General features: G+C 47.2%; 1 protein-coding gene across 1 annotated transcript in view; it reads right to left on the reverse strand.

Moving 5' to 3' along the window:
• Positions 1 to 22,023, reverse strand: part of STK24 (serine/threonine kinase 24) — a 121,824-nt gene extending 99,801 nt beyond the window's left edge. The window contains exon 1 of the mRNA XM_055335904.1: positions 21,836 to 22,023. Coding sequence (XP_055191879.1) covers positions 21,836 to 21,877 — 42 coding nt within the window. The 5' untranslated portion in view covers positions 21,878 to 22,023. The remainder of the gene's footprint in view (positions 1 to 21,835) is intronic.
• Between the last annotated feature and the right edge of the window lie 1,973 nt (positions 22,024 to 23,996).

Genomic DNA, 23,996 nt, shown 5'->3' on the forward strand with positions numbered 1-23,996 from the left:
GTCTCTTCAAGCACAGGTAACCATCACTGAAACCCACTGGTGCTTCCTCACATACTGGCCTCCTGGGAAAGCTCAGGGACACAAGCCAGCCTTCTCCCAGGTGAAAGCAGCCCAAAGCTCTTGGCCCATTTGCATGGTATTTTTGCTTACTTCCAAACGCCCAACTCTAAGTATGCAAAATAAAGTGAAACCATCTAAATAGCCTTCTGTGCTTCACTGTGTATGAAGCCCAACTAAAAACAAACACAAAAACAAAAAAAAAACACCCTTCTGAATCAGGAATGAAGACTAAGTGCAACTTTTAAAAAAGTATACTGTGTAATATACTGGGACCGGCCTATAGAAATCAAGACCTACCTAGGTTTCCAATCTCTTCTTGCTATCTGTTCATCAAGCAAATCAGAAATAAAGTGAGAAGCCACCAAAGCCACTTTAGGCCACTTCTGGATAATCTGGATTATCCAATCCATTAAGGAAGTATCACCTGACTTGAAACCCCTTTTCTTTTTTAGTGCTTTTACCCTACTCCAAAGTGAAATCTTTCTTTTTTTTAATTTATTTTTTATTGGTGTTCAATTTGCCAACATATAGAATAACACCCAGTGCTCATACCATCAAGTGCCCCCCTCAGTGCCCGTCACCCAGTCACCCCCACCCCCCACCCACCTCCCCTTCCACTACCCCTAGTTGGTTTCCCAGAGTTAGGAGTCTTCATGTTCTGTCTCCCTTTCTGATATTTCCCACCCATTTCTTCTCCCTTCCCCTCTATTCCCTTTCACTATTATTTATATTCCCCATATGAATGAGACCATATAATGTTTGTCCTTCTCCGACTGACTTACTTCACTCAGCATAATACCCTCCAGTTCCATTCACGTCGAAGCAAATGGTGGGTATTTGTCGTTTCTAATGGCTGAGTAATATTCCATTGTGTACATATACCATATCCAAAGTGAAATCTTTCCAAAACCTTTACATTCTCATTTTCTCAAGTAGGGAAGAATGAAAAACATTAATGTAACTCATCTATATCAGTTATCCCAAACTACAGCCAATTCTATGAAAAGACCCCATCTTCCTGGAATGCTCTTTACCCAGCAGTACCTTAAAGAACTACTCAGACATATGCTCAAGTGCCACCTCCTCCAGGAAGGCTTCCTTCTTTTCACCCACTTTGATTAGTATCACCCTGTATTCCCAGCATTTGTTGTGCATGCCGGAATGTCTGCTGGACAATGGGCTGTGTTAACGCATTACAGGCACAGCTCATCTACTTCCCCAGCCTCTAGATGGTGTTTCAAACATAGAAGACATCCAATAAATCCCTGTTGACGAATGAGTATCATGTCTCATCAGGAGTATGAAAAGCACTTAAGTGCTGGCAGAAACCAGACTGCTTAAGGGGTCTTGGTCAGAAACTAGTGACATTTCCGATTGAACTGCCATGATAAGAAAAAAATAAATGGAATTCCCAGCCTTCCCCTTCAATTCTAAATGTAGAAGAGTGAAAAATCCCTTGCAATTAAGGCAGCCACAGAATCCTTACCCTCAACAGTAGCTACCCCCGGGGATAAAGCCATACAATTCTGTACTGGGTTTTGTTTTGGTTTGGGTTTTTTTGCAGTTAATCATGTATTACTTCTATAATATTTTAAATAAATTAAAATTTGTAATAGCTCAATTTTTTAAAAAGGGATCTTTAGTTTGGGGAGGGGGAAACCACGCAGAATTAATTTTTCCCTCCTTACATTTCCCAACAGCCTTCCACAGGAACTGGGTTATGGAAAGGGGTTTAGACCCTAAGGACCAAACTGAGGTCAGAAACATGTGAGTCGCTAAGGACAGGTCAACAGTGTAGGGGCAGCTTGGCAGGGCCTCAGGACATGCAGGGGTGAGGACATAGGTGGAATCGGTGGAGTTGGGAGAGGCTCAGAAGCAAAACACCTGCAAAGCCCAAGAGCACCTATTTCATCCCTGGGCTGAGAGCTTCCACCTGCCCCAGCTGGGAAAGGATGGGATGAGGGAAATTTTAGGGAGTTGAAATAAAAATGGAGATCTGCTTAGAGAAGAAGTTACTAGGTACCTATTTTCGGAGTGGATACATGTTTTTTTAACTTGAACAGCTGCAAAAACAACCAGAGGGGGCAGAGAACCAGCAAGGAACTGCGGGGAACTGTCCTGTTAGAATCTTCTCTCGTCCACTTCCACGATGGCTGCCAAGAGCTGCTAACCTCTCAAGGTAATTTTGAATGCACGCACCTTGAGAACCCCAAAGGCACACAGTGTTCATGATGACAGAGGCCAAGGGCAACCCAGGCTCCTCCACATGCAGAGAAACTACTCTGGTCAAGTCAGAAAGTAAAAGAACTGATGAGGGGGAAATAGTGTACAGATAAAAAACATTCCAGTAGAACCAAAAAGATTGTGTTCTTAAAATATCCTCACTGATTTTCAGGGCAGTGAAACTATTCTACACACTGTAAGGGTGGATACATGTCATTACGTTGTTGTTAAAACCCACAGAATGTGCCACAGGGGTGAACCGTAACATGGACAATGAACCCTGGGTGATAATGATGCGTCAATGCAGATTCACCAGTCACAACCAATGTAATCTGGTGCAGGATACTGACAGTGGGAGGGGAGCAGAGAGTATATGGGAAAATCTGTGTATATTCTGCTCAATTGCACTGTGAACATGAGTATCTTCATTGTTCCAGGTACTGTCCCCAAAGAGCCCATGCTTCCCCCCAAAACACTTAACGCCCACTGCTCTTTACAGAACTGCAAAATGAGCCATTTCACTTTAATTAAACTCAGCTCTGGCTAAAAGAGTAATAAAACTGAGGAGTTCTGATTTACCCCATCAAGTTTTATGAATTGTCCTCTCCAGACTCCCAAGTTATTGAAAACATCATGCCTCTTAAGAGATTAACTAAAAGTAAACCAACTAGATACAATCCCAAGATCCAACTCTTGTCAGAAACTGGCATTTTAGCATGCTTAAATTGTACGTGTATTGAAGAAAATGATTCCAACAACACAATCACCCAAAACACCCCCTGACACACTTTGATTCCTCCCGACTTCCTCCCAGGTTGAACCAAGTGGAGTACGAAGCCCCCGCAGGGACCTCCGCTTCATCCCTCTGGCTAAAACTAAAGTTCATTTGGTTTCGTTAATCTAGAGGCTTCCACTTTGATTTTTGCAGGTGTAACCAAAGACTAAGTGTTTAAACATCCTTGTTAAATTCTGCTATCCAGCTCACTGGATTGCTTTCTGACCCACTTCAGGAGTCACATGCATTGAACCAACCACCATGAAAGAGACTTAGGGTCAAAATTAAGCACATTTTAAGTACTAGGTACTCGGGAGCTCTGGCATAGGATTTAGTTTAATAAAACTTTTGTCAAAAGGTTTGTCTTCTGCCTAAGAAACTACACGCTGCTCTGGACTTCAAAGCAATCACCAGCTCGCATGAACTATGCCCACTGGCAATGGACTAACACACATCCATCCACCCTGGGCCTTGGGGGGGCAACACCCTGATGTTAGGACTGCAGAGTTCAGAGCAGAAGCACTCACTGGGAAGAGCAAGTAGGTGGAGCATCCAGGAGCCTGTGAGATCAGACACAGCCTCCTAGCTTTTCAACACTGTCTTCAATTGCTCACATGGTACTGCTAACCACCGATGACCTAATTAATAAGTCACAGCTTCAGGGAATCCTGAGTGGCTCAGCTGGTTAAGTGTCTGCCTCTGGCTCAGGTCATGATCCCAGGATCCTGGGATCCCATGTCAGGCCCCTTGCTCAGCGGGGAGCCTGCTTCTCCCTCTTCCTCTGCCTTTCCCCTGCCCTCCCACTCGTTTCCTCTCTCTCTCTCTCTCTCTCTCTCTCTCTCTCTCTCTCTCTCTCTCTCGTATAAATAAATGAAACCTTAAAAACATAATTTTTTTTTTTAAAGTCACAGCTTCAGTCCCTCATCTGGACTTTTCCCCCAAGCTCCAGACCCAGATATGAAACCACCTATTCCTTTTCTCCACCTACACTCCATGTATCTGAAATAGATACAGACCTCCAGATACAGACCTGAAATAGATCTCACCTCCACAGGCTGATGGCCTATGCAGATCGGTGGCCCCTCCATTCATCCACACACCCAAGCCACACACACCAAGCCACACACCCAAGCCAGAGCCCTACAGGGCCCCCCAGACTCCTCTCTTCCTCCATTCCACCCCCACCAAATCCAGCCCATTCCACCTACTGCTCCCTCAGGAATCTCTCCCCGTATCCCCACCCAGCACTGATACCTCAGTCCAGTCCTCCCATCTCCTAGCCTAGAGACCAGCCAAACTGTTAAAATCCGAAAGTGGTCTCAGGCTGCAGCTGCAAACTTTCCTGGGAATTCTGCTTCACCTCATAGGGTGCCGCCCACACCCCTCAGCATGGTCCTTTATGACCTGATCCCTGACTACCTCTTCAACTCCTATCTCTTGTCCTCTTTCCTTTCCCTTTCAAGTCGAACAAAACTGAATTCCTAGCACTTTTCCAAACACTTGATGCTATTTAAAAACTCTTATGCTTTTGAACACTCCGTCTAGATTCTTTCTCCCCTTAAAAAACCTTCTAGGGGGTGCCTGGTGGCTCAGTCAGCTAAGAGCCTGCCTTCAGCTCAGGTCATGATCCCAGGGTCCCACATCAGACTCCCCACTCAGTGGGGAGCCTGCTTCTCCCTCTGCCTCTCCCCCAGCTCATACCCTCTCACTCATTCTCTCAAATAAATATTTTAAAAATATATCTTCTAGAACAGAGCTCATGCATCACTTTATCGACTTTCAGAGTGCTACCCCTTGGTATGTACTGCCTCCTGTGTACCAAGAGGTTCCAGCAGAATTCAGTAATGCTAAATTCTATCACTGCCTTGTATTTCTCAAATTTTTCTATTCATTAAAAACACAAGTATAGTAGAAGAGCAGTAGTATAGGTCCATGTACCTTCACCAAAGTTCCAAAACCCCCAAGTCTCTTAAAAAACAAAAACAAAAAAACAAGTTTTTCCTAACTCCTTTGGAGGAAAGATCTAAACTGATCTGAAACCGCCTAGCAGGACAATGTGAAGTGCTGTGGGGTGAGTCACAGTCTTAGTGCTAACAGACTCACCTGGCTGCTCCAGCCCCACAGGCCACGCTATGCAGCTGGCTAGGCATCCTGACTTCAACACTGGCCCCACCACTGCCAGCAGGCCCTCACTCACGCGTGCACCTTGCATGGTCCTATTCGGGACTGAATGTTCATTCAGAGCAGTAATCTTAGCTCACGATATCTGCACCCCTCAGAGTCCTGCCAGTTTACAGATCACCTACTACAACTTTGCATCAAAGCAAAGCATTGAAGAGAACCACACGATACAAAAGCTATTTTAAAACTAGAATACTAAAAAAAAAAAAAAAAAAAAAAAAAAAAACTAGAATACTTATCACATATATAAAGTATGCATCAGAAGAACAACTAATTAAGAATACAACTCAGCCAGGCTGATTTCCTGCTGTTCATCCTCCTCGGGTCCCTACACTTTGCTTCACAGGCTAGAGTTGCTGTTGACTTACTGTTCACACCAGCACATACATACATGTGCGCACATTCACACACACACACGTGCACACAGTCTTTGCAGGCCCCAGTCCACATGCAGTGTCCTCTGATTGGGATACAACTCAGCAAGCAACGAGGAGCCCAGCATGCATTTGCAATCCCACTGGGTGAGTGGTCTAGCTTATCGATGTAAGCAAAGCAATTAACCACAGAAACTCAGTAACAACATTAACAGTGCAATCCCATAATACCTTTGGAGGAGGAGGAATGACGAACAACCGTTTCTTTCTCCAAAGGCAAAAGAAAGTGGCAAGGTTACTCTAACCAGCAGAACCAAACAGGACAGTGCTTCTGGCTACAGCTCCATGTCCCAAGGAAGACGCATGCCTTATGTGAAGGAGGCAAGGGTAAGTCAGTTAAGATGTTAAAAACACAATCATGTGGAAATGGGGGACAATATTTATGATCCACGTCTGAATGGAAAACAATATAAAATGAGCATCTATGTAGGACTGCAATTTCTTAAAGATATGTACATACAGAAACAACTGGAAAATAAGCAAAATAAATAGTTACACACAAGTAGTAGGAACATAAATGCTTTTGCTTTAAAAATAACTTAATGGGGGACAGGAAAGTGTTTTCCCAGTAGGGGGTTCCCATTTCTGTGCCCATCCTCAATCCTCCACTTCACTTTACTTTTAGTAGAATACACACAGGTCGCATGGCCAGAGTAGGAGGTGGGGTTCTGACACCGAAGAACATAAGCAAATGAAGGCCCTTCCACTGGTTTTCAGAGTCTTAAGACCACAGATTCCCCAACAGAAATGAACAGAATTATCACCACCCTGACACAAAAGGACACACGGTAGAATCATTTTCGCAGAATTTCAGACCAGTCTTGATCGCTATGGCTAACATACTAAGCAATAATATGTGCAACAAACCATGTATAAAAATGCTGAGGGAGCACCTGGGTGGCTCACTCAGTTAAGCGTCTGCCTTTGGCTCAGGTCATGATCCCAGGGTCCTGGGATCCAGTCCAGAATTGGGTTCTCTGTTCAGCAGGAAACCTGCTCCTCCCTCTGCCTCTCCTGCTTGCTTGTGGTCTCTCACTCTCTCTCAAATAATAAATATTTTTTAAATGCTGAAAATATTACCATTTAAAAGGGTTTAAAATATTTTTTTACACCTTTTTTTTCCTCCAAATTTTTGTTTAAAGCCAAGCGAGTTAACATATAGTGTGATACTGGTTTCAGGAGTAGAATTTAGTGAGTCATCAATATTTTATCACTTTAAGTAACTTTTCACTCTCTCTTTCAGGATGTTGAGGGGTCTGTGCCTTTTGTGACTAAAAAGAAAACAGAAACTTTGTTCTTTTGGGAGCTACAAAGAGGAAAACCTACTTTTGACCTAGAGTGTTACAACACAAGCTTTTTAAATACTATTTACTGATAGATCACAATGAAAAAAAGATAAATTAACAGATATGCCCACACATAGGTAAACATAACACACATTTATATTTATACTTATATTTATGTGCTGAGAAACCATTTACTTCACATACACAGTAACCCATCCAGTAGGGAGGCATCAAGCAGATCTTGGCAGAACTGCTTTTCAAAACAAAACTGTTTTAAACTAACTATAGGATCTCTTGCGGAACCTAAGCGGAAATGAAATTCCATCCCCCAATATTTACAGTCACACCCCCGGACTGCTGGAGCTACAAGACCACTAGCCCCATTTGGGAGTGTGACCTGAGACCTCCCCCATCATCAAGCTGCCCCTCAGGCCACACCCTCACCCACTTGGGGCCAAGTACAAGCAGCCTGCGTAATTCCAATTGGCCAGGAAATGCACCCAGTTTCACTTCACATCAGCGCCTCATTGTTTCTTGAAGCAGACAATATAGAGGGAAGCCCTCTGAATGACACAAAGTCTATTTTTAGATAGACTTCAAATCCTTCATTGACAAACAAAAGAGAGGAACCCAAACCTTACAACTACTCTTCCCGACCCCGTCCATCTCCTAAATATGCTTAATATCATGTTCACCCTTATACTGGAAAAAGTCATAAAACAAACCTCAGAAAAACTACAAAGCACTTCAAAAAAAAAAAAAAATCAAAACCTCTCCCTTCCCCCCAAAAACCACCTCCAATATGCAAGGCTGGTAAGACCAATATCTAACAAAGCACAGTACATTCTAACAAAACACTGTGTTTACAGAAATACACATTTTTTTGAATTAAAAGTCAAAACAATTATTTATACATAAAAGCATAAAACCTCTGACATCCCAGACATTAAAAAAATCTACTGGAGGGGTGCCTGGGTGGCTCAGTCAGTTAAGCATCTGCCTTCAGCTCAGGTCATGATCCCAGAGTCCTGGGATGGAGCCCCACATGGGGCTCCCTGCTCAGCGGGGAGCCTGCTTCTCCTTCTGTCAAATAAATAAATAAATAAATTTTTAAAAATTAAAAATAAAAAGTATACTGCTCTGGAATATTTTTCCCAGTTCAAAGATATATGTACCTCTTAAGTATTAAACAGAGCAACTGCAAGAAAATAAAGTCAGTTTTGCTCATTCATTTCCTAACTGTCCCTTCCCTCCCTTCCCAGCAGGTGCTCATTATGGGGACCTGTGTCCCCCACACTCTCAGGGAGCTGGCTGGACAGTGCAGGTCTTCCCTTCAATCCAATTAAGAAAAAAGAAGGCAACATGACATAAATAATAACAGCTCACCAGGGCTTACCAGGCAAAGGAACCAGAGGATATCCTGCCAGGTGAGCAGGTTTGCAGAGGCAGAAGGAGCAGTGAGCTGGTGAGGGAGAAGGACTAAAAAGTAGTAAAAGGTGTTTGGTCAGGAAGCAGCCAAAGGTTCTCGAGCAGGGAATGACTTGATAAAAACAACAGTTAAAAGAAGTTATCTTCACAACCCTGTGGAAGATCATCAAGTTCAGGACTTCTGTTCTGGTTCAGTGTTTTCCAAAAGAACCATGGAATGCTAGTTCTGAGAGCTGCAGTCCTTGCAAAAGCTTCTGATGTCAAAAAGATATAGAACATGCATCTTCCTCTATTCCTCAACAGGTTTATAATATATGCTAAAATAGTAAAAGCTTAGGGTGCATGGGTGGCTCAGTTACACATCTGTCTTCAGCTCGGGTCCTGATCTCGGGGGCCTGGACTCAAGCCCCACATCAGGCTCCCTGCTCAGTGGGGAGTTTGCTTTCCCCTCTCCTTCTGCAGCTCCCACTGTTTGTGCATGCTTTCTCTCTCAAATAAATAAATAAAATCTTTTTTAAAATAGAACAGTAAAGACTCTAACAAGTCTCACAGAAGCCTATTCAATTCCCAAAGTTAGACCAGAGCAGTTCCAAAGTCATCTGAATACAAGTCATAAGTCGCAAGACTTGTCTTATTTTTCTTTAAGATTTTTTTAAAGATTTTATTTATTTATTCATGAGAGACAGAGAGAGAGAGAGAGAGAGAGAGAGAGAGAGAGAGGCAGAGACACAGGCAGAGGGAGAAGCAGGCTCCATGCAGGGAGCCTGATGTGGTTCTCGATTCAGGGTCTCCAGGATCACACCCCAGGTTGCAGGTGGCGCCAAACCGCTGGGCCACAGGGGCTGCCCAAGATTTTCTTTCTAGCCACCTCTATACCCAATGTGGGGCTTGAACTCAGAACCCCGAGATCAAGCGTCACATGCTCTCAACTATCAACAATACCCAAATTATGGAAAGAGCCCAAATGTCCATCAACTGATAAATGGATAGAGATGTGGTATACAGGGCAGCCAGGGTGGCTCAGAGGTTTAGCGCTGCCTTCAGCCCGGGGTGTGGTCCTGGAGACCCGGGATCGTGTCCCACATGGGGCTCCCTGCATGGAGCCTGCTTCTCCCCTGCCTCTCTCTGCCTCTTCTCTCTCTGTCATGAATAAGTAAATAAAAAAATCTTCAAAAAAAAAAAAAAAAAAGATGTGGTATATACACACATGAAGTATTATTCAGCCACCAAAAAGAATGAAATCTGGCCATTTGCAACAATGCAGACGGAGCTACAGTATTATGCTAAGTGAAATAAACCAGAGAAAGACAAATACCAAATGAATTCACTCATGTGGAATTTAAGAAACAACACATGAACACAGGGAAAAGGAAGGGAAAAAAAATGAAGATAAAAACAGAGAGGGAGACAAACCATAAGAGATTTTTTTAAATATAGGGAACTGAGTGTCGCTGGAGGGGAGGAGGGTGGAGGGATTGGGTAACTAACTGGATGATGGACATTAAGGAGGGCACATGATGTAATGAGCACTGGGAACTGTACAAAAGTGATGGATCACTAACTTCTACAAATTCTACTCTTGAAACCAATACTACACTATATGTTAACTAATTTGAATTTAAATAAAAATAAAATAAATAGGGCAGCCCGGTGGCTCAGTGGTTTAGGGCCACCTTCGGCCCGGGGCGTGATCCTGGAAACCCAGGATCGAGTCCCGCGTCAGGCTCCCTGCATGGAGCCTGCTTCTCCCTCTACCTGTGTCTCTGCCTCTCTCTCTCTGTGTGTGTGTCTCATGAATAAATAAAAAAAAATCTTTTTAAAAAATAAAATAAATAATAAAAACTAAAATTTGAACTGGTGAATTCCCCCCCCCCAAAAAAAAGAGTTGCATGCTCTACTGACTGGGCCAGCCAGGCACCCCAGTACTGATTTTCAATTGAGCTTTCAAATGGGCATCGCTATGGGGTGCCCCCAGGTGAAAGGCAATAGGAACGTAAGGATTTTTAATTCTCCAGTTTAGTGGTTTTCAAATTGTGGTCCCTGAGACAGCCACGCACTTGAAAAACTTGTTTCCATCCTAGACCAATAGCCTAGCATCCTACACTTCATCAAGCTCTCCAGATGATGAGAAATGCTAAAATTTAAAAACCACTGGTTTGATTACAGATATTTTTTCAGCTCATCTGGGCAACAACTAGAAGGCAATAAACAGAGGCCAGCCAAGGCCCCAATCCCATCCTAGGGGAGGGCCTAAGGGCTCAGTAGAGGGACTGAGGAAACATCTGAATACCCCACTATCACCTCCCACCCTCTCCACCCCCCCATAGCCACAATCCTAATTTCTAGGAAACCACTTAAAAATAATACCAGAGCAGGAACAAAAATCTTTAAAAGTCAAAAAAAAAAAAAAAAAAAGAGGCAGGAATAAAAGTGCCTGAAATGCCATCTTGTACCAGGCCTGGACTGGTTTCATAATGGCTGTGAGTAGTAGGACCCTCAGGGCCCAGGAGCCCCACAGGGCAAGGGCAGGATCTGAAAAGGTCACTGGGACACATTCTGGTGTACTGACATCAGAGGTCAGGGCCCTAACCCCAAAGGGGCTGTTTACTAGCTGAGGGGCCTCGCTGAAGCTTCCTAAACCTCCATTTTCTCATCCGTAAATTCAGGATAAGAGCCCTCCCACCCAGCAGCAGAGGCCTTGAGGACTGCCCAAGGGCAGAAGCAGCCCACCAGAGCCTTGCCCTTGGGAAGAAGGCAATAAAAGTTTGTCCTACCCCTTCAAAGCTTCCTTCTGCCAAGAGCAATACCAAATATTTATTTTCTCAACTGAGCAATACAGCAAAGCCAAAGGCCCCTTTACTTCTTCCACTTACCTATTCTGGTAACACAGAGGAGAAGGAAAAGGTAAACCCACCTATCATGAGGAACCACTGAGGAAGTGAATACCTCTTTGCACTAACATAATCTTTTTCTTTTCTAAGTACCTCTCAGGAAAGGTTTGGTACAATGAAAATGCATCAAATACAAGGAAGCTTGTGGAATGTTCAAACAATACCTGTCTTCCAAGTGGGTGTCAGTTCTCAGGAGTCCAGGTAGCAATTTAACAACTGTAACCACATTGCACATAACTTTAAAGTTATCCTATAAAACAATGCTTAAAAGAACTGCTAACCAAAGCCCAGTCCCCCAAGTTCTGGATTACTTTTCATTTTCACTCAATGATTTATCACTGTCCATTTCAACCCAAAAAAGTACTTTGTTTTTTTTTGTTGTTGTTTTTAATTGGAGTTCAATTTGCCAACATATATCAAAACACCCAGTGCTCATCCCATCAAGCGTCCCCCTCAGTGGTACTTTGTTCTTAAACAGGAAATCATTTTAAGGTAATATATCCCAAAAAGCAGCCTTACTTCTTCAGATATGCACCTGTTCAGAAACGCCGAGTATTTACAGAGCAGCGCTGGGCCACGCACCAAGGCTGTGCATGGCACAGGACGTGCAGAGAAACCCATTCCACGGTCCTCAGCCCCCCGCGTGCAATCCCCTAACACGTGGCGAATCAGTTTTGCCACATGTCCATCCCAACACCCTGGCAAGCTATTCAACATCTGCTGAGCATGTGCACCCAAGTCCTGTGCTGACCTCACAGAACCTGTGGCCATGACCGACGCTACCCCCACCCTCCGGAGAAGCACACACTCAATTCCAGACCATGGGCCGGGCCCCCAAAACATCCATCAACTGAAGAAAACATTTCTCCAAAGAGATTCTATGAGGCTCCAGGAAATGATTCTGTGCCAACACGATCCTGAGACTAGAAAATGAAACACGGAATGGAGAAAAGTAGGTTCTTAGCTCAAGTTAGGGAAGTGGAGGTCACTGTTAGAGATATGGAAAAACAGGCATGTATTTACATTGCCCCTGACTCATGGAGAGAAAAGAGAAGGTACAATCTCCTGAGGGGGCCTGGGCCTCAGGAGTCCACCATGCTAGGGCACTGGAAAGTCCTGACCTTGGAATTGAAATTGTACTCGTTCCACTCATTCACTGGTAACGACGGAAGAAAGGGACTTCTCGGTAGAAAGCATACTGAGCAGAAGCATCTACTCTGGACAATCCTGAAATCTCACCAAAACCATAATAAAGAGAGATCTCTTAAAAGGTCACACCTCTGCCTACCAGAAGAGAGGAGACCAGAAGCAATGAAATTCCAGAAGTGGGAAGAAATACAGGAGAAAGGAAACCTGCTTAGCTGGAGATGGAGGAAGCAGAGGACCAAGCCCACGCGCAACGCTGAACCCCCACAACCCAGGAAACTCGCAGCATCTAAAATAAGAATTGAAAGTCAATTAACAAGGTGATCAGACACCCAGATCGCCTTCCCTATCAAGGAAACTCCCGAAAGCATAGTGCGTGGAGAAGAGGCTGAGGGTTTCTGGAGGGGGCAGCAGACACAGCAGAGGACGATGGTGGCGCACAAGACAGAGGGAACCAAGCTGCACGAGATGCGGCGCCCACACACAGTCCTCCATCCAGCGCTCCGTGGGCATCAGGCTTCAGGCCACAGAAGGGAGGAGGCTTAGTGCCAGGGAACACCAGCTGTGGACAGTAAGTGGTCCACACCAGAGCAGCTCAGGGGCCACTCCAGGAGGGGAAATGTATAAGAAGCTGCAAGAAATGGCCATCAGCCATTCCTCTCTCCCCCATCTGGTAGAAGCACCTGGTATCACGGAGGTTTAAAAAGCTTCCTTCAAGGGCCCAGAGTTCCAAACAGCTTGGTTGTCCCCCACTCTAAAATACGAGCTGACATTCAAGGGTGGCCTCTACCATTAGAAACAGAGACCATGACCAGCAAAAGGGGAGTCAGGGTCTGGGAGGAAGGGAATCTATTCTGAAGGAAGTGAACATAATTGCAATTAACATGCCCAGGGAGTTAAGAGCAAATATTTCAACTGAAACAATAAAAGAACATTCAGAGAACCAAAAAGAGCTCTTAGAATTTAAAAAATAAGAGCAGAAATACTCATTAGAAGAGCTGGAATAAAAAAACTGGGCCAGTCTTCCAGAAAGCCAAGTAAAAAATGACCAAAAAAAATCGAAAATAGATTTAAAAGCGTAAAACTATTTGAGGACCAGTCCTCAATAGAAGGTCTGACATCCAAATAATAATATAAGAATGAACATACAAAAGACCTCAGCCGCCTGATGAAAAGAGCTTACTGAGTACCTATCGCAAACAACAGACCTGCATCAAGACAGGTCATTGTGAAAACAGAGATCACTAAAAAAATTCATATCCTACTAGGTTCAGGAAGAACAAAACAGCTCATGCACACAGAATCCAGTGCTGGTGTGGCAGTCTTCAACGGCGACAATGAAAGCTAAAACGCAGTGGAGAAATGCCTTCAAAACCCTAGAGGAAAATAAGTTCCACCTGGTAACTATATCCCATGCCAAAATATTAATCAAGAGGAAAAGAAGAGAAAATTTTCAGATATCAAGACCTCAAAAAATCTATCTCCCGTGTACCTTATTCATAGGAAGGCGCTGCAAGATATATTCCACCAACATGACAGTGTGAACCCAGACAATGATGGGAAATATGAAAACAGGTGGGCCAGAGCAGCACAAGGAATCCCACGGATGAGGGCAAAAGATGAGAGAGGCTGTGAGCAGAGCACCAAATAAGGAAGACTATCAGTTCACGCAGGAGCAGGTCAGAAGGCTCGCAGGAAGACTTCTCCAGAAAGGTGATGTGGATAGCCTGTCTGCTTCTACCTGAACTCCCAAAAAGGTTTCAACAGCTTGGGCAAATTTGTGGTTGAATAAGCTATAAATATTGCTGTATACAGCCTGAATGTCCATGTCCTCCCCAAATTCGTACGTTGAGACCCAGTCCCCTAAGGGATAGTATTAGGAGATGAGGCCTTTGGGGTGATTAGATCATGAAGGTGGAGCCCTCAGGATCGGGACAAGTGCCCTTAGAAAGCCTAGAGAGTACTCCCTCACCCCTCTGCCAGGTGAAGACACAGCCAGAAGCAGACCATCCACGACCCAGAAAGAGTATCCTCAGCAGGCACAGAATCTTCCAGAGCCTTGATCTTGGACTTCCCAGGCTCCAGAACTGTGAGAAATAAATGTTTATTGTTTAAGCCCCCAGTCTATGTATGGTATGTTGTTATGCAGCCCAAACTAAGACAATTACATTATTTTTTTTAAGATTTTATTTATTTATTTGAGAGAGAGAGAGAGAGAGAGAGAGAGAGCGCCAGAGAGCACGCACCAGAGAGCACAAGCAGAGGAGCAGCAGAGAGAGAGGGAGAAGCATACTCCCCACTGAGCAGGGAGCCCAATACAGGGCTCAATCCCAGGACCAGAGATCATGACATGAGCTGAAGGCAGATGCTTAACTGAGCCACCCAGGTGCTCCAACAATTACATTAATTTTTTTAAACATTTTATTTATTTATTCATGAGACACACAGAGAGAGAGGCAGAGACACAGGCAGAGGGAAAAGCAGGCTCTCTGCAGGAGCCCAATGTGGGACTCAATTTCAGACCCTGGGATCACACCCTGAGCCAAAGGCAGACACTCAACCACTGAGCCACCCAGGCGCCCCAATAATTACATTATTTTTTTAAAAAATTTTTTCAGAAAAAATTTGAAAAGTAATCCGGGTTTGCTAAAGGGTGGGCTAGGCATACTGGTTTTAGTCACCCTAAATCTAACCAAAGTTACAATGCAACTCTACTGGGGAGAGAGAAGAGAGATCCATGTGCCTGGAGGAGGCAAGAACTAAATCCCCATCTTCAGAGTTCAAAGTCCACAAATAATGCCTCAAACTAGAAAAAAAAAAAAGTAGCCATTTTTATATTTTCTTCAAAAACAAAGTGGAAATAACAACAATCAGCTTAGAGAGACCAAAGGAGCTGCCTTTGGGGAGGACATAAGAGGCAAAGGGCAAGTCACTGCTATCCTTCCAAACAAACCTTACAAGGCCATATGACTCTTTAAATCATGTGTTTAAATAAAAACAACTTTTAAATAAAAACTAAACAAAAATCCTAAATAATTAAAAGTAAAACAAAGAATCTGGACCTATATGGTCCTTTCAAATCTCAGGGCCTAAAAATCTTTTTAAAAATAGGAAGAAGCTTAAAATAATAGGAAGATAAACACCCACTACATATTTCGTAACCATTAATATAAAACTCAAAATGTTCCCACAATTTATTCAGATACCAATGAGCGCTGCACAGATAAGGTCCCTTGTACTGACCATGAACCCTCAAGAAAACATAACCACCCTCAAGAAAACATAATGGAAGGTCTCTAAAGTCAACAATGCTGTTCCCAGCGGTATGCACAAAATGGTGCCTTTGTAATCCACAATCTGGGCTGTTTGTATACTTTGTGGCAAGCAAAGGTACAACTTGTTTTATTTTTTATTAATCTGAACCTTGGAAACCAGGGAGCCATTTAGGATTAGGAGACTCCATACTCACTCCAGGAGCCAGGTGTTATATTGGCCATGTTTTTCTTTTTCTCAAAGCACCTGGCACTAGGAGTTTAATTTTTTTTTAAGATTTTATTTATTTATTCATGAGAGACAGAGACAGAGAGAGGCAGAGACACAGGCAGAGGGTGAAGCAGGCTCCACGCAGGGAGCCTGATGTGGGACTCGATCCCGGGACTACAGGACCACGCCCCGGGCCGAAGGCAGGCACTAAACCGCTGAGCCATCCAGGGGTCCCCAGCACTAGGAGTTTTAAACACTGTACCGCAAAAAACATGAATTATGGGAATCCAAGGACAGCAGCTGACCCTCAACAGCCACAGAAGGGTAACAGAGTGCAACCTCTACTTCCTGCACTCACTCCTGCTGCGAGGTTCCATTAATGATAACAGTGTTGAACTAAAGCATAAAAAAAGCCACAAAAGGGTTGTGTTGGGTGTGGTCTGTTTCCTGCAGGTACAGAATTCCCAAACAGGCAGCTCTGAATCACTGGGAAATGGCACCCACGGAGCGCCAAGTGGCATGCTTCTCAAGAGATCCTCTGGCTCCTTGACCCTGGCCTCAGCGAGTCTGTAAAAATACTCTAGAAAGAAGCAGCAAGTGCCAAAAGGCTCATTTCTTCAGTTACTCCCTCCCTCCCTACACTACATCTTGGACCAAGGTCCTAGAAATACCATTCAACTGAAAGGCAATGTCAACCCGCATCCAGTAAGCAAGCTCAGCTCTGCGCATTACAACAGCTCCAAGAGGAACACAAAAGTTACATTACATACAGGAACAAGAAGGCAAGGATGGCTGCCACTTGCCCTTAACTACTCTGATGGGACACTGCTATGTCAGCAGCTGAGAAAAATCTAACCTGACGAATTTCTACTGGAAGGTCATTTGGCTCTACCTGAAATACTGCCAGGAATGTTCCCATACCTGAGATTACAACCAAAATATCCTAGACTCCTCCATGTTATATTTTTAATTTTTAAAGATCTTCTTACAATACTGCCCCCCTCCCAAATCTGTTTTTAAGCCAAACAAATTATTAACATAAATTTTGGTGACAGAGGAAAAGAGGGAATATGAAATACTGAAATGGACATTTAAAAGACATAGTTAGGCAACTAAAAGTACACCATGCCTTTATTTTCCTTATTACTCTTAGCATAGAATAGCAAAAAGGGTCAAAAGCAGGGGTGATGGGAGACTGTAAAAAAAATACTATTAAATGTTAACAGAGAGTTCAAATTACCAAGTTTTGAAGTCAATCTTGCTATAAAAAGTCTACCTTGAGGGGGGCCTGGCTGGCTCAGGCGGTGGAGCATGCAACTCTCGATCTTGGAGTTGAGCTGGAGCCCCACGCTGGGTAGAAATTACTTAAAAATAAAAAAAAGTCTTTAAAAAAAAAAAGTCCACCTTGATTATCCTGACACCTGAACCTCCAACCACTCAGTCTGGCACACACCGACTCTCCCCAGCCTGAGGTTCCTCTCACTGCCTTCCAAGTGGCAGCCAGCATGCCCCCAGAATCCAACTCCTTCTACCTGCATCAGGGAAGCAGGATTCCTGAAGCTCACACGACACACAGCACCCACACCCCAGCAGCCAGAGTGCAGACTCCCTTCCCCAGACCCCCCTGCCTCTCCAGCTCTGGGATGCTGAACCCGTTTGCCAACCCCACACCTCTGTTGTGCACTCCAGCCATTGGAACCTTTGTGGGCAGACCACCCAGATGGGCTCCCAGGCGGGCTGCTGACTTCCTGAGCACAAGGCCAGAGGAGGTTCTCCGCCAGCCCTCTCCATGTCCTGGCACCACACTCTGCAGTGAAAACGTGTTGTGTGAATGTGAGCTCCCCATCCCGTCCAATGTTCTGAGACCCTCACCCACATTCCACACTCTAGCATTTCCCTTGAGGTGCCCTCAGAACCCCAATCTCACTAACACCCTGACTGTCCACACACTGTAACATACCAGCCTTTCCCCAACAGTGCAGATGGCAAGAGGCTGAACCAGCAGAGGCCTCTTCCATGGAAACGGGGGAAAACTATGCAAATGTCACATTAACTAGAAAAAAAAAATGCAAGAGCACTGAAGCCACAATTAAATGCAGCTGTCCTTCTGTTTGCCTTCATTTCCCAGATTTCCAGTGCACACCCAGGGTAACCAGGAGCACTTGAGGAAAGCTCCCAACAGGTCCAAACTGACTGTTCAATGTCCTTCCCGCTACCCCAACTTAAAGGAGCATTCTCAGCAAAGGTTTCTCTCCAACCAACTACAACAATGGGGGGGGGGGGGGCGCCAGGATGACGTTACCAAGTAGAAACTAAACTCTCCAGCTATTCCTGTAAACCGTCTGTACTTTCAAATAGAAAAATATCCTAAATTAACAACATCCTCAAAACGTGCTAAGTTAACTCTGCTATCCAACACATGTGACACACCATATTCAGTATTTTTCAAACTCGGGGCAAACCAATCAGCCATGAAAATAAATTTAGTGTTGTAACTAGCTTTTTTTTTTTTTTTTTTTTTTTTTTTTTTTAATAAACTGCATCACACAATGGCAAGACATCACAAGTAGTAAGGACGAGGGCTGTCTCCCAAAACTTTGGTTTCGTATCCTGATGTAAAATATACTCCTTACATGGGTCACATACCAAAAAAGCTTGAAGCTTAGACATGACTGATAAAAATCGGCAAGAAACTTAGAAACCAAAATCTAAGTTACAACTTACACAAACTGAAAGCTGGCCAGTATTCCTACCACCAAATGAAGCTTACTTTTCTTCAAATCTGAATTAAACTGATTGAAACAACAAATGTTCAAGGACAGGGAGTACATACATCCACAAACCAACCTAACTTCTTTATGTCTATTTGTAGTTACTACATTCAGTTTGTGATTTTTTTTATTTTCTCCCCCATGCTAATAGGAAACTGGGATATGGGAGGTAAAAAGGGAAAGAACCCCTGGCAACCTCCTTTAAACATTCATCACAAATATTAACTCATTTGGATGTAGTCCTCAACTCCTCACCTAGGACGGGCCATAAGTGTTCAGTAACAGTTCCTGACTGAATAATTTCATATTCCTAATTTCTCGTATTTCTTCAGCAAACCCAAACTGGAATGAAAAAAAAAAAAAAAAACCTTTAACGTGTGCAAAGTTAATAATAAAGCAACAGTACAGCATGATGAGTAGAAGTATAGTCTGGGAGACAGGAAATTTCTGGTTTCATATCACACTTGCCAGCTCACTCTCTCTCCTTGGTCAGTTTCAATTAGTCTCTGCTGGCTTCCACATCTAGAAGACGGCATAATTAACACCTATGCCTCCAGAGGCATCAATAAAAATCTAGAGATAAAAATGATTTGCAAGACAACAAAAAATAGTGTTTATACTAAAATGTCCTTCCAGGTTTACTTCAAGTATCTTTGATACTTAAATTCAGGCTGTCTGAATCCACTCTTCCTGAATTTTTTAATCCAATTCCTTATAAACCCTGTTCAGAAGATGAGAGATGGGAAAAGGGGGAGAACGAGGGGGGAGAGGTATCAGGACAGGATACAGAAGGGTTAGCGCTTCTCTCTTGTTCTATCCTAGAGAACAGTCAAAAGCAGGTGTGCCTTTCATTTAATCCACAACGACTTTGAGGAAAGCTTCCTGGGGCAGCAGCAACTGCTAATTCAAAGTAGAAAAATAAATATGCTTGTTTTTCTTTTTGGGAGAAGGGAGAGGAAAGGAACGTTCTTCCCCAAATGGCACATTAAAAACAATTACACAGTCTGTAGATGCACTTAAATACAGGAGTGGTCAAAGCCACCTTTTGCACACACACCCAACACGGTGACAGCTGAAAATCTGGTGCTCTCAACCAAACAAAAACAGTTCCCTTGAAACAGAAACTTACCTTCTCTTCCCAAGACTTTGGCCCACTCTTTTGACAACAACAACAGCAAAAAAAAAAAAAAAGTGAGGACAAAAAAATGTTGAGAACAGACCCCACCGGGTAACCATCTGATACTGACTTCAGGGCACCAGCCAGCAGGGCTTTAAAGTACCTCTTCAAACTGATTCGCTTTCCACAAAGGCCTGATACCTCCACCACAAACTCTTAAGTGAGGCATCTGTACTAGATTACAACCTGATTAACACAGGATAAGTCAGTCTAAAGGAAATACTGATGAAAAAAAAAAAAAATGTTAACTCGAGAGGTCCTTCTTGCTCTACTGGTCAGGACTAATTCTTCACCCAGTTCACCCTGCCTTCCTGCCTCTTGATTCAAACCAAAGTGAAGCACAAACTTTAGGAAATACCGAGAAACCACATCTAATTTTTACCTAGCAGTCCGCAGAAGCTTAGATTTTAAATGTCTGTGGAGTTTAAAAGCTCAAGGACAGTTTTCTTCAAGTACACTCTTAAGATATGAACTTTGTTACTCCTTAAAAAAAAAAAAAAAAAAAAAAAAACCTGTTTAAATTCTGGCAGCTTTGTGTTCCTACTTTTCTAGATTTCAAACCTGAATAATGAAATCCAGCTTTCTTTTTATGGTTAAAGGGGTAAGGGGGGTAATGGGGATCCCTGGGTGGCTCAGTGGTTGAGCATCTGCCTTCGGCCCAGGGCGTGATCCCAGAGTCCCGGGATCGAGTCCCACATGGGGCTCCCTGCGTGGAGCCTACTTCTCCCTCTGCCTGTGTCTCTGCCTCTCTCTCTCATGAATAAATAAGTAAATAAAACCTTCATTAAAAATTTTTAAAAAAGGGGTGGGGGGTATGATCTGCCCAGGAAGAGGGCAGATTCAAGTCTCAGCCCCTGAGATGCCAGGTCCAAACACTGCACTTCTCAGTCCTAAAGAGCAAAGGGAAGAAGTCAAAAAAAAAAAAAAAAAAAAAAAAAAGCGGCCCGCTGATGTCTGTAAAATCACCAATTATCCACTTGGATACCGTGGTTGGCTTTTTTTTTTTTTTAAGCTCTTTATGTTCACTCGCTAAACTAAACTGGGACAGCAAAACTTTAAAGACATACTCTAATCGTATCGTGAGATTTTTAACCCTGATGATTTTGCCACCATTTATGCGCTTACAAATATGACAGCTTAAGCAGAGCCCAGTGGTTTTGTTTTCCAAAGGGCTAAAAAAAAAAAAAGAAAAGAAAAGAAAAAAAAAAAAAACAGCCCCCAAAGGCGAAAAAAACTTGAAGGCTAGCGCGTTCCTTTGAACTTTCCCCTCGTCCAAAAACAAGTCACCGGCCGGCCCAGAGGCCGCAGAGCACGGGGGGAGGGCGGGGAGGGGCGGGGAGGGCGGGGAGGGGCGGGGAGGGGCGGGGAGGGGCGGGGAGGGCGGGGAGGTCTCGGGTCCAGTCCCCAGGCCCGCGCGCGGGAGCTGGGCCGTCCGGGGGTCCCCGTGTCCCCGTGCCCGGGGGTCTCCGGCTCGCGCTCTCCCGTCGGCGGCGGCAGGAGGCTCGGCGCGGGCCGAGGCGCCGGGAGGGGGCCGGCGGGGGCACCTGGCCGCACCCCGCCCTGCCTCCGCGCCGGGCCGCGCCCGGGGCCCCCCTCCAGCCCCTCGACTGCGCCGCCCGCCCGCCCGCCCGCACGCACGCAGGGCCCAGGGCCCAGGGCCGCGGCCGGGCCTCCGAGGGCACCGGCCCCGTCCCTTCTCCCGGGGACCCGGCGGGGCCTGCGGCGCCCAGGCGGCGGGCGGGCGGGCGGGCGGGCGGGGCGCGGCGCGGCGGCGGCTCCCCCAGCGCAGCCGGACCACCGCGGCGCCCCCAGGCCCCGGCCCCGCGCCCCGGCCCCGAGGCCCCGCGCCCCGCGCCCCGCGCTGGAGGCCGGCGCGACCCCGGAAGGCGCGGCGGGGGGGCCGTGTTTACACCGCCAAGTTGCCCGCTTCCGCCCCGGCCCGCGCATCCCTCCCCGCCTCGCGGCCCGGCTCCTGCCTACCTGCATGCCGGGCAGGCCCGACTGCACCGGGGAGTGAGCCATGGCGGTCGGGACGGCCACTTCCTGGGACGGGACGGCCGGGCCGCGGCGATCCGCGCGGGCGACGAGGCCCGCGGGCCGCGCGCAGCCCTGGGGCGGCGGGGGCGGCCGGCCGAGCCCGAGTCCGGCTTGCGCGGGGCCGGCCGGAGTCTGCGGCCACCCCAGCCCCGGCAGGTCCCGGGCCGGGCGGCGGGCTCAGAGGCGGGCGAAGGGCCGCGCCGCCATGCACGGCGCCGGGAGGAGCTGCGAGGGGCGCGGGGAGGAGCTGCGAGGGGCGCGGGGAGGAGCTGCGAGGAGCGCGGGGACTCGCCGCGAGCTGCCGCCGCCGCCGCCGCCGCCGCCGCCGCCGCTCGGCTGGAGCCGGGAGCCGGGAGCCGGGGGCCGGGAGCCGGGGGCCTGGGCCTGGGCCTGGGCCCGCGCGCTGGCCGCCTGGAGCCGGAGTGGGCGCGCACAGTCCGCCGAGCCCGCGAGCGCCGAGCCCCGCGCGCCCCGCCCCGCCCCGGCCCGGCCCCCGCCCCCGCCCCCGCCCCCGCCCCCGCGGCCCGGCCGGGGACCCCGCCCCGCGCTTCCGGGAGGGGGAGGAGGCTGGCGGCCGCCCGGCGCCCTAGGCCACAGCTGCCTGCGCCGCCGCGGGCGCCGGGCGCGGGGCGCGGGGCGCGGGGGGCCCGGCGGGGGTCGCAGCGCCTCCCGGGGCCGCCCGAGCGCGGGCAGGGGGCCTCCGCCCCGGGGACCGAGCCGGCGCTGGGGTCCGCCGCCTGCCCAGCCCCCCATCCCGCCACCCCGCCCCACCCCACCCCCACCCCACCCCCACCCCCAACTCCCCGCCCGGGGTGGGCGCGCAGGGGCCCGGGCGCCGAGGGCGCGCTCCCACCTTCCTCCTGGACCCCCCTGGACCCCCCTGGACCCCCCACTCCATCCGTGCCCGGGGGCTTGGGGCCCGGGCGACCCCCCGAGGGCAGAGCCTGGGGCAGGGAGACCTCGGGAGGGACAGTACCCGGCGGGGGGCCTCCGTCCGGGCCCCGTTCAAAACTCCCGGGGCGGAGCTGCTGGGCGTGGGGTGAGGCCACAGCCAACCCCAGGAGGAGGCCGGACGGGAGGGCTCGGGGCTCCGAAACCCCAGGGCTTCGCTGCGTGGACACAGCCCCCCTTGGATTGCGAGGCGCTGAAACTGACCTGAGCGGCGAGGGGGCTGAACCCCACCATCTCCGGGCTGCAGGCCCTGGCGGGAGCGTCCCCCCGAAAGGAAAGAAAAACTGGGGTGGGGCGGGGGGTGTTGGGCCCGGAGGAAGGCGAGACGAGACAATCGAAGGAAACCATGTCTAGACTCCTCCCGGCCCTCTCTCGCCAGGCCCCCTCTGGGCACCGGGACTGCCTCTACTTCCGTGGTCGCCTCTACTCCCACCTACGAAGGAAAGAAGCTCCAGAATGTATTTGACTCTACCTGGACACTGGCAGCCACTGACCTGCTGCCCCGCAGGCAGGTTGTTGGGAGCAGACGTTCACTCAAGAGCGTGAAGGCCCGGATCGCACCTCTGCTGCACGAGGTCGGACATTCGGAAAGGGAGCCCCCCAGGGATGATAGACAATTGGCGGAGACTCTGAAAGTCCTCCAGCGAGGTAAGGAGTGTCTCTACTCTGAGATGTCCCTGTGTCCTGAGAATTTCTGTTCGCCCTGGTGCCCAAGATCAGATGAGGAGTGGGGTGCTGAGATTAGTCCCCTTTTCCCCTTTGGAAATGTGCAGTGTTTTTCTTCAAAGTCCCGGATGCCCTCAGATACCTTTATGGACCGACGCTGGCACAGTATCTTCACTCAGTCGTGAAGCCCTGCCTCCCCAAGCGCTGTGAAGAGTCAAGAAAAGCATGAACCCCGATACCTCAGAGCCCACCATCTCGTGTCAGTGTTGCGTCCCTAAGAAATGGGTACATGAAGACATGAACAGCAAAGCAAGCAAGAGTATGAATCTTTAGAATGTTCATAATCTTCGACCCAGAAAGTCTCCTTGCAGTAGGGTCTGCTAAGGTCACAACTAAGAAGCTCTCAAGGATGTATACAAAAAGAAGCCGTTCGGAGATAGCCATAATTGTGGGAAAGCCAGGAGCAGATTAAGAACTTAACAGCTTG

The sequence above is a fragment of the Nyctereutes procyonoides genome, unplaced genomic scaffold (assembly GCF_905146905.1).
Source record: "Nyctereutes procyonoides isolate TBG_1078 unplaced genomic scaffold, NYPRO_anot_genome, whole genome shotgun sequence".
In the NCBI taxonomy this organism is placed as follows: domain Eukaryota; kingdom Metazoa; phylum Chordata; class Mammalia; order Carnivora; family Canidae; genus Nyctereutes; species Nyctereutes procyonoides.